This window comes from Petaurus breviceps, unplaced genomic scaffold, assembly GCF_028583685.1.
Source record: "Petaurus breviceps papuanus isolate PSGF00001 unplaced genomic scaffold, PetGlider_PUasm1.0 38, whole genome shotgun sequence".
Classification (NCBI taxonomy): Eukaryota; Metazoa; Chordata; class Mammalia; order Diprotodontia; family Petauridae; genus Petaurus; species Petaurus breviceps.
This window is the reverse complement of record NW_027186304.1, coordinates 30,776,630-30,788,006: the sequence shown is the minus strand read 5'-3', so window position 1 is coordinate 30,788,006 and position 11,377 is coordinate 30,776,630. Positions and strand designations below refer to the sequence as shown.

Genomic DNA, 11,377 nt, shown 5'->3' with positions numbered 1-11,377 from the left:
GGAGCTGGGCACTGATCCTCAGGTAAATACAATGGTAGCATGTTTATAAATAGAATTTAAGAATTTAAAGAAAGACTATGTTCCACTCTAGTGCTTTGACTTCTGCATTGACTAAATTTTCCTCCAGTCTCAGAACATGCTCAAGGTTCAAGCTTAAATAAACAATGAAAAAAGAAATCATGAAAAGTCTTCTCAAATACATAGTCATCAACTATAAGATCTACCACACAATAAAAAAAAATAGGTGACTTGCATGAAAAATTTGTGATCACTTCCTCCTCAAATTTTCTTAGAGCTGACTGGATTTCACCTATGCCCTTGCCCCATTCATTCATTAAATGCCTACTGGAGATCATAGGATTTAGTGCTGGAAGGGGGCTTAGAAATTATGTAGACAAACCCCCTTATTTTACAGATGAGGAAACTGAGGCCCAAAGAAATTAAATGATTTGCTCAAGATACACAGGTAGGAAGTTTTAGAATTAGGATTTGAACCCAGGTCTTCTGACTCTAAATCCAGTGCTCTGTACATTACAATAAACTTGATAAAAGTGACTTAAACTGCAAATTCTCCTACTCCAAATTAAGTACAGCCAATCAGAGGGAAAGGCTGCAAAGGGAGAATGCACTTCCAACATATGAAAAAGTTTCTATAGCACGGTAGAGAAAGTCTGGGGGGCAGCTAAGTGAACCAGTGGACAGAGAACCAGTCATGGAGTCAGGAAGGCTCATCTTCATGAGTTCAAATCCAGCCTCAGATACTTACTAGCTGTATGACCCTGGATAAGTCACTTTGCCTCAGTTTCTTCATCTGCAAAATGGCCTGGAGAAGGAAATGAAAACCACTCCAGTATCTTTGCCAAGAAAACCTCCAATGGGGTCACAGTCAGACACAACTGAAACAACCAAATAACAAAAAGAGAAAATCTTTAGTAGTTTCACAAAGCATTTTCCTTATAATTAGCAATACTGTGGGGTAGGTAGCACAGGTTCTTTTTTTTTTAATTGTAAAGTTTGCATTGTTATTTTCTATTGGTTTGATATGTATTTTTAAGTGTTTCAGTATTTCAGTGGATTTATGATGACATGCATCTTTTCTTCTCCCTCCAGTGGCACACATCACAACCCAGCTACACCTTCTCATTCCATGCTATTCTTGTCCCTACTTTGATGCGTCGGTGAACCTGCAAACTCATCAGTGCAGGTGCTCTTTACAAGGCGTTAAAATCACGACTCATTCACACCTTCTGACTCTTCACCTGCATCTCCAGTAAATAGCCAATGCTTGTGAATTTTACAACCATTTAGCTCACATCTGTCCCCTTCATAGGCAGTGAGAAGCTTCAGGGAATACAGTGCTGGACCTGAAGTAAGGAAGATTTGAGCTCAAATCTGGCCTCGGACATTTACTAGCTATGTAACCCTGGGCAAGTCATTTAACTGCTGCCTGCCTCACTTTCCCCATCTGTAAAATGGGAATAACAATGGCATCTACCTCCCAGGGATGCAGTGAAGATCAAATGAGACAGTATTTGTGAAGGGCTTTGAAAACTTTTGAGTGAGATGAAAGTTCAGAGTCTTGAGTCTGAGATTAGAAAAGGTCTTTATTCTTCTTCATGAGAAAGGGCCCTGCCCCTGTCGCTCAAATGGCATCATGTGGAAGCAAGCCCATGGTTATATACCCCCGAATGCAGAAACCCAACCCCCAACTGGCCTTCACTCTCATTGGTGGGGAGGCCTGCTCTAAGCGGGAATCTATCCCAGAGACAAAGGACCTGGAAACATGTGGGTGTCCAATGCAAGGCCAGGAAGGCAGTTTTGTGCTTATTTGGCATATTTTGTGCTGAGGTGGCACTGTCTCCATTGCTCTAAGTCCCAGATTCCTGTAAGGTCAGGTGACTTCTAAACTTGGGCCTAGTGGATGCTGAAGCCACTCTAGATTTGATTTTTCAGAATAGAGAAACTTCACTGCAAATTATCGCTCATACTTTGAAGTGCTATGTAAATGCTAGCAATTCTTCTCCACTCACACTGGACACTGGCCTAGTTTAGGCCCATGTCACCTCTCACTGAAACTACTGAAAATAGCCTCCCTCATTAACCTTTCTATATTTCATTTCCTCCCCCTCCAATCCATCCTTTACATAACTGCCAAAGTGGTATAACTAAAGTTAGGATCCAACCAAGGAATAAGTCGGTCAGGAAGCTGCTCCGCTGTCATGGCATTCAAAGACACCAGCAAGACCCTTGTGGAGCCCGAAGTGGCCATTCACCGGATCCGGATCACCCTGATCAGCCGCAAAGTGAAATCATTCGAGAAAGTGTGTGCCGACCTAATCAGAGGAGCCAAGGAGAAGAACTTGAAAGTGAAGGGACCTGTTCGAATGCCCACCAAGACACTTCGAATCACAACTAGAAAAACTCCTTGCGGTGAAGGTTCAAAGACTTGGGATCGGTTCCAGATGAGAATCCACAAACGCCTTATTGACTTGCACAGTCCTTCTGAAATTGTTAAACAGATCACTTCTATCAGCATTGAACCAGGTGTAGAAGTTGAAGTCACCATTGCAGATGCCTAACCAATCTCTTTTAATAAATTGATTGCAACTATTGAAAAAAAAAAGTCCTTTGCAATCTGGCTCCCTCCACCACCACCACTATCAGCTTTCCAGGACTCTTAAGTGTTTCTCTCTTTCATGAGAGCTACATTCCGCTTGAATTATCCCACTCGCTATTCCCCTTCAGAACATTCCATTTCTTATTTCCTTTCCCTTGCACACATAGATCCCCACACCTGAAAGAGCTTCCTCCTCACCTCTTTCTGGTGTAATCCCTCAAGAGTCTGCAACATGAAGGAATCTAGTGTGATTTTAACATACTCACAGGAGACAACTTTATCTGAGCCTCATGAAGTGATTTATCCAGTGCTGCACAACTATTAAGAAAAAGAGCTGGGATTGGAACCCAGGTCTCAGGACTCACTTGTGAAACGGGAGGAAGTCAAACAAAATGCTTTTCCATAGGGATCATAGGCTTTAGAGCAAAAGGGGCACTTAGAGATCATCTGAGCTAAAGGAAGTGGGAGTGACCATTCTACCAACCCTATACCTCCCTGACAACCTTGTATTATGCTTATCTGTGTATGTCAAACATTCTTATGACAGAATATGTGGGTATGTTGTTGTTTAATCATTCAGCCATGTCCAACTCTTGACTCCGTGGCTCATACTGGCCATGGGGTTTTCTTGGCAAGGATATTGGAGAGGTTTGCCATTTCTTTCTCTGGCGGATTAGGGCAAAAAGGTTAAGCGACAGTTTACAGCTAGTGTGCATCTGTGGCAGGATTTGAACTCAGGTCTTCCTGACTCCAGGCCCAGTTATGTTCACTGAGCTGCCTGGTTGCCTCTACCTGGGTACACTGTAGGGTATTTTCTAACTCTCTTTGCTTGTAACCCTTACCCAGGAAACCTGGCAAAAGATGGCATCCTCTTCTCCCCACTCACCTATCCAGGTTCTTAAGAGATTCATATGCTTGCTTTAAAAAAAAAATCGATAACTATATTTTAATGTAATCTTTTCCAATCATAATCCTAATTAGTTTATTTTATGCTTTTATAAACCTTATTCCAAGAATGGGGCCATAGGCTTCATAATTGCCAAGAGGTGTCATAACACAAAAAAAACCTGGGATCTCTGCACTATACTAAGAATGATTTCTTGTAAGAATCCAGTTCACAATGTGACCAGAATCTGATTAAGAAAAAGAGGAAAACAAGAATGGAACCCAAAACAACACTTGGAAAATAAACAAGCCCTCTGCTGAGCAACACTTTCTCAAAGATCTATGTAAATTCCCAATTTCTTAGAGTACTGACGAGTCACATGGCTTTCTTCTGCTCCCAACAGAAATACTGGACGCTGTTTTCATAGACTCATCCATAGATCCAGAGCTGGAAGAGACCACAGAGGCCAACCCTTAAAATTTTACAGATGAGGACAATGAAGACCGTGTAGAATAAGTGACATGCCTATGGTCTCACAGCCAGTAAACGTCTGAAGTGGGCTATGAACCCAATGGGTCTCAACAGGTAATGTCAGATGTTGCTTTGGCATAGTGGTTGGAGTGTGGGACTTGGAATGAGGAGAACCAGAATTTGAACACTTCCTAGCTATGTGAGCCTGGGTCGGTCCCTTAGCCTCAGTTTTCCCATCTGTAAAATGGGAGTGATAATAATTGCACCTACTTCATAGGGTTGTTATGAGGATCAAGTGAGATGATAGTTGTCTATTATCTAAAAGTTCTATCTAAATTTGAGCTGTTCTCACTGTACTGTAACACCAAGGAAAGGCAACTTCCCAAGGTTCAGAATACCAGCATAGGTGCTCTCCATTTTATTCAGTGACAAACCAAGAACAGAGAAGGTCAAAACATGACATCATTCCAAATACAGCATTTACTAAGTGTGATTAAATAATCTCCAAGTACTACCCCACCCCAGGACCTTCCAGTCATTCAATCAATTACAAAGTCCCTGTTCTAAATACTACTCCACCCCTAGGCTATACCTTCATTTAGTCCACCACAAAGCCCCTCTTCTCAAACGGAGATTAGTTTCCAAACATAAGTAAACTACATTCATTTGCTCAACCATAGAACACAAAAAGGTCAAAAGTTCCCCACCCCTGGATCACAAGTGAATCTACCCCAGAGTTACATCAAGTTTAAGCTCAGCACTTAATACCCAAATGGAGGTCTTTTCTTCATCTTGACATGAGGCAAGTTCTCAGCAATCTTAGTTCCTGGGGAGACAAGGCTCAGCAAGGCCACAAGATACATTGCCAGTCCCTTCATGAATTCATCCTCTGTCTGTAGAACAGTCCTAGAACCCCTGAACACATTAGCAAAGCCCTCTCCCAGGATTTCTGTAAACATACAACAAGAAAATCCTTCTTCAGGGCTTCTGAACCAACAGAAAGGTTCCCAGACTCCTGCAACAACAGCACTGTCCTTCACCAGTGGCAGTATTCACTCTGTCTGCAAGACAGTCTCCAGACCCCTGCAACAACAGCACTGTCCTTCACCAGTGGACAGTATTCACTCTCTGTCTGCAGGACAGTCTCAGGGCTTCTTAGTGAACAGCCAGGTTCCAGGACTTCTTCAACAAAAGGACTGTCTTTCACCAGTGGACAAATCTGGCAAAACAACATCAAAACAGACAGACAAAGTACCAGCAAAACAGCCATGTCTCCTCAGTTCTTGGCAGCTCAGGGGGCAGGTCTCAAAAGTCCAGGGCAATTCAAAGCGGCCACCAGCAATTCTCTTAGTCTCTCTCTCTCTCTCCACGAGGTGCTGCTTCCAAAAAGAAAGTTCTTCTGCCTCTCACTTGTCTCTCCAAATCTACGTCACCAGCTCCTCCCAGTTCAGGACTTTCTTTTCACATCAACAAGTCCATCCCACAGGTGGGATTAACAAGCTCTGGGTTTTAACACAATCAATTTGAAAACCAAGCCAATACAGGGGAATCTTTAAATGCCATTACTATCACACTCACTCATCCCCCCTTTGCCTGCAGTTCCAAGTTGGTCCCAGGAGATATCAGCAGACCTTCTCTATTGCTCCCCTTTCTGTAGCCCTCCCCGCAGGGGGCCCAGGTGTGACTCTCTTGTCTGCCCACTCGTCTTCTGGTCAGGTGAGGACAAAACCTGCCAAGGACAAGTGTTTCTCTGCCCCGGGTTTGCCACCACAAAACCTCCAAAGATGCTCCGGTTTGGAAAGAAGCAAAATTGGTTCTGAGTCACAGAGCTAGTGATGTATGTAGTAAGTGACTTCCCCTCCCTGGGAAGATCATCCTTTGCTACCCTCTGGCTGACCTCTAGCCTCACAAAAGCTCACTGAAGGCGTGTGGCCTTGCTGATTCCCTAATTTAAGAGAGTTCCTGTCCTCAGCACCTCCTTCGGTTATGGAGACTCCAAATCCTGTTACACTCTCATCTTTTAAGTCAGCTCTCTTTCCTATCTATATACCCATCATCACTGCCTACACTTCTTACCTCTCATTTATTTTTAACTTTAACTGAGTTCTGACCCTGCTTCACTATTGAAACTGCTCTCTCAAATGTTACTAATAATCTCACTGTCTCTCTATCTACGTCTCTCTCCTTTTCTCCCTCCCTCAAATCCCTAAATAATAAAACCCTTATGCAAGAAAAATATGAAGAGGAAAGCAAGAGAAAACAATTTCAACCTACATTTCCAAATATCTCCTCTTTCCTCCCATTGTAGTTTGGGAAACAGTTCTTCTAGAGCAGTGGGGTCCTCCAATAGAATGATACCCTCCCCCTTCAAGCTGCATGGGGGGGACATAAGGGATATGGGAGACATGAAGGGCATGAAGCCCTTTTACTGGTGAACCTATTCGAGGAGTGGGAAACCTGTGGCTTTTAGGCTACCTCAAGGTCTTCTAGGTCCTTGAGTGTGGCTTTTTGACTGAGTTCAAGTTTTACAGAACAAATCCTTTTGTTAAGGAGGTCACAGGTTCCCCACCCAGGCCTATTCCCAGGCTCCTCCTTTGTCTAGTCTCAGGCAAGCTTTATCCTGGCAAATTTACTTATCTGCAGTGACCTCTTCATTGCCACCATATATAATGGACTTTTCTTAGTCCTCATCCAAACTACAAGTCAGCTTTTCCTTGATTGGGTATTTTGTTCCTATCATTTGAATGGGTCGATTTCCAGTCTGAGCTCATTAGTCTCTAAATCCCTTCCCCTTTTCTTGCTTACCTGGATCATGTGATTATATGATAAGAATTTAATTGTTGGGGCTTCAAGAAAACAGGAACACTGATATGCCACTATGAACTGTTCCAACTATTCTGGAAAACAATTCAGAATTAGTCATACCCTTTGACCCCGAGAGTTCATTCCTGGGTAGAGAAGTCTAAGACAAAAAGAAAGGCCCCACAAATATCAAAATATCCACACTAGCACTTTTTGTGGTAGTGAAGAACTAGAGACAAAGCAGGTGCTTATCTCTTGGGAAGTGGTGAAACAAATTGTGGTATATCATTGTTATGAAATATTGCATCATAAGAAATGACAAGTATAAAGAATTTAGAGAAACATGAGAAGACTTCTATAAACTGATGAATAATGAAGTAAGTAAAACCAGGAGGCAATCATAATGACAGCAGTATAACATGAAGCTCAATGATGAATCATTGTCATGACCTATCTTGGTCCTGGAGAAGGGATGAGGAAGCACATAGATGAGGGACTACAGGTACAGAAAACTGTGTACTCTGACAGATAATGATCACTATATAAATTGGTTTTACCCAACTCTTTTTCCTTGTAACAAGGAAGCATCATTTTGTAGTAGGAGGAGGAGGGGTATGAAACATACATACATACATATATATACACACATATACATGACATACAAGAACAAAAGTCATTAAACTTATTGAAAATTAATAGAAGTTTTAAAAATTTTGTTGTTGTTGAGAGCTTTCTTTCCCTCTTGAACCATCTTCCCTTTTAGAATCTCAAGCCATGGAGTCATCTTTATCTTGTCTCCAAATTTTTCAAAATTTACCTTCTGAATGTAGCATTTGTTGGACAACTGTATAGCATTTTGTGAATGTATGGCCAGTGTGGCCGGTGAGGTTATCTCGTGTTGCACAGGCTTCCGGTTAGGGATAGAGGAATCCAAGTGAACCTACCATGAGACAATTCCTTTCTTCCATCCCCCTTCTGTCCTTGGCTTTTGGGCTTCCGAAAACACATATGTATGTTTTACATATATAATATTGTATATCTTATATGTATATACAAATATAACATATATGTTGTATCTTTAACAATATTATATATATTTAGTATAGGCATATTTGTAATGTGTACGCTCTAGGGCAGCAGTTCTCAAAGAGAGGTTTATGAACCTGGGTGTAGGGGTCCCTAACTCCCTTTCAGAAGGCACCAGAGGTCAAAACTATTTTCATAATATTACTAAGATGTTGTTTGCTTATTAAAATACTCCTCTCTTTTCCAAATACATTTCCGTATGAAGCTGGATTTTCTTCATATACCTCAGCCAAAACAACATATCGTAACAGATTGAATGCATAATCAGATATGAGAATCCATTTGTCTTCTATTAAGCCAGACATTAAAGAGATTTGCAGACATAAAAACAAGGAATTCCACTCTTCTCACTAAATTTTTTTGTGTGTTTTGGAAAATAGCTATTTAAAATAAAATGTTATTTATGTGAATATATAATGAATTTATTGTGGTTGTTTTGTGAATCAATAGATATTTTTTAAATGTATCCATTTTAATTCCTCATATAGTAGATATCGATAGTTAACCCATATAAACAAAAGTTCTTTGATATTCTTTGTAGTTTTTAAGAATACAGAGAAATCCTAAGACAAAAAGTTTAAGAATGACTGATCTGGGGGATGAAGGTTCAGCTTATAGAGTCCTCTCTTTCTCTCTTTGTTCTTTATCCTCGCTTACTAACTTGGACTGCCTTAGAAAATGTAGGCAGCTCTAGTGGGTTTGGCAGTTGCTAGGGAGAGACCATTGTTCAGCTGCTTCCCGGCCAAGGTGCCTAGGTGCCTGCCTCTGAGGGTGCAGCTGGTATTCCAGGCTCACTTTCTGCTCTCCTCTATGCCTTAAATAAAAACACAAAACCAAAGGCGCTAATTCTTTCTTTCTTTTTTTCCTAACAGGAGGTATCCAATATCAAAGAAGGAACAGAGAGAGAGGAGGAAGGGTGGGAGACGAACAGGAGGGTCAGGCTAGCACAGCGCATTGGAAATGCCACAGCCAGGGCTAAACACTCCTGACTGCAAGGACAGGAAATGGTCTTTCTTGGGGGGAGGTCAGTGTCGGGGGAGGGAAGGGGGTGTATAGAGAGTTCAGTTAACCCAATAGCTTCCTCTTTGACCTGGAATGGACAGGGAAAGAGAATGTCGCCGTGGGGGCGGCTGGAATCAAGTCCATTTAACACCATAGTTGCTTCATGGTCCTCAAAACCCGTTGCCACAACCTGCCCATCAAGAATAATTAGCTAGTCACTATAGTCTCTCTGAATTCAAGAGCTGGTAGGGTACAGGCCTGGATCCCAGCATTTCCCCACTTGTCCGTAGATGGAATATGGGCCTCAAACACCCAGACCTTGATACCTCTGACTCCTTCAGACATCGCTTTCCCAAAACTCTCTATGAACAGCCCCAGAAGTGTTCACAAGTAGCTTTTCCAGCAGCCTCTTCCAAAACATCTGTTTTTGGTGGAATCTGGGATGGCTGCACATACAAACTCTGGGCTGCACTAAAATATCGGGTCCATGTCTGAGCTTGCCCACGCTCACCTTCTCTGTATAGACATGGTGTCTTTCTCCCAGTGTTCCTGTTTATATTTCACCAACTAGTTCCTTCTTGTTGGTCAAAATCATGTCCACTGTAGCAGTCCCCCTCATCACTTTCTGTACCTGCTGAGAGATGAGATGGTCAGCAAACAGAGCTAGAACAAGGCAAGGCTTGCAAAATGTATGTCTCCTCCTCCTTGAAATATGTCGACATTCCACACACACCCTGCCCCCTACTGAAGGCTTTGATCCTTCACTGCAACACATATGACTTTACTCATCACAAAATAAATATCTTTATGCCACAGAGAGTATATGTTCCTGGCATTTCATAATGTGCTTTTGCAAAAAGCAGCATTAAAATCACCTCTCTTCTATAAAATGGGGACAATAATACTTGTATTTCCTACTACAGATGGTTTTCCTGAGTAAAAATGCTTTGGAAAACATAGAAACATTAAATTAATGAATAATTTTTACTATCATTAGGCAGTCAACCACTCCTAATCTGAGCTCTATCAGTTAGACAAGGCAAGGATTTAGTCAAAATGTACAGCTTCTAATGAATAAGAATTCCAGCAGATAAATCAGTTGCTGAAGTATCTCATACCACTTTTACACTGTCTATCAGAATCTTAGCACCTGGACAAATAACAGAAATTCTTTATGTCTGGGAAATCCTGGGAGGTGCCCTGCTGCTGCCCAGTGAGGTGCCCTGATCCCAGGGAACCAAGCTGGGGTGAGGCAATAGCTTCTATACCCTTCCAGAGCTATTCATTCATTTTCAGTTCCTCTAGAGGAGTGGTTATTAACATTTTTTTTTTGTCTTCCTGGTGCCTTTGGCAGTTTGGTGAAGCCTAGGTTCTCCTTAGTATAAATGCCTCAAATAAAATACATTGGATTACAGAGGAAACCAAGTTTCTTTAAATGCAGATAGCATTTAAAAAAAAAAAGAAACAAGCTCATATTTCAGATTCAGGCTAAGAACCTGTAATGTAGAAGGTGATGCTTGAGCTGAATCTCAGAATAATGTTTTTAAATGCATACGTGACAGCAGTAACATGTGCATTGATTTAGCACAACGCTCCATGTACAATGTAACATGGTATTGCAACAGGGTCCTATCCATTGGAGTCTTAATGCACATAAAGCCAGTGACTCCATCTCTCACTTAGGCCTGTTAGATACCCCATTTCTCTTTGGTTTTGGCTCACTCGCTTTAATCTACTCTCACACAAACAATTCTAAATTCCCAGGGACAGACCACTACCACATGGTTAACATTCAAAACTCTTCCCAGGTCCTAATGATCTAATAGCATTGAAAGCTAATCCTTAATGCCTAAAGTATTCACTCAGCACCCCTTCCCCCACTACCCACCAAATGGGCAGGGAGGCACTAACCAGTCCGTGGGGCTTGCAACAGAATTACACTCTAGCCATCCATTTTGATGCTGAGGAAAACCAGCTTGCTCTGGCTGGGACAGTAGTGAGGCAGAGCTCTGTGCTGCCAACAGAACTCAGCCAGGCAACTGAGAAACAGAGGAAAGTACGACAAAGTATGTGTTGTGTGGTTGTGTGGTACTCCACTGATCCTGAGGGAAAGAGCTCAGCATCCACCTAGAACCTGTTCTGTCCCGCACAGAAGTCACTTGGGGTAGATCCTAAGGACAGTGAAACAAGAAATGCCCAGGATGGAAAAAGGTGCAGCAGCTTTCAGGTCAAGCCTCCGGGGAAAACAAGCAAAGGAGAAGGAATCAGAAAGAGTAATAAGGAAATATGAGGGTAAAGATTAAAATTGGCCAAGATCTCAAGAGGAAGAAAATTCAGTCAAAGACCTTGAGCATAAGCAGATAAATCAACGGGGAAGATTTTAACAACAGAAGAGAATGTGCCCTCCAGCTCAGCTAAAAGAATACAGACATCTATGAATAAATATTTCAAGATAAAGGGAAATTAATCAGTAACTGTGAGGCAGAGGACTCTATGGATTCCCAAAAGAGCCT

The 11,377-nt window shown here is 41.9% G+C and overlaps 1 protein-coding gene across 1 annotated transcript; it reads left to right on the top strand.

Annotated features, from left to right (window-relative positions):
• The first annotated feature begins 2,204 nt into the window (after positions 1 to 2,204).
• On the top strand, positions 2,205 to 2,623 carry LOC138170038 (small ribosomal subunit protein uS10-like). The gene has a single exon (XM_069099492.1). It carries the CDS (start codon positions 2,220 to 2,222, stop codon positions 2,577 to 2,579), a length of 360 nt encoding a protein of 119 aa, XP_068955593.1. The 5' UTR covers positions 2,205 to 2,219; the 3' UTR covers positions 2,580 to 2,623.
• Positions 2,624 to 11,377: the final 8,754 nt, after the last annotated feature.

Coding starts and splice junctions, on each gene's coding strand:
- LOC138170038 (XM_069099492.1), top strand. CDS start 2,220: ATGGCATTCAAAGACACCAGCAAGACCCTTGTGGAGCCCGAAGTGGCC.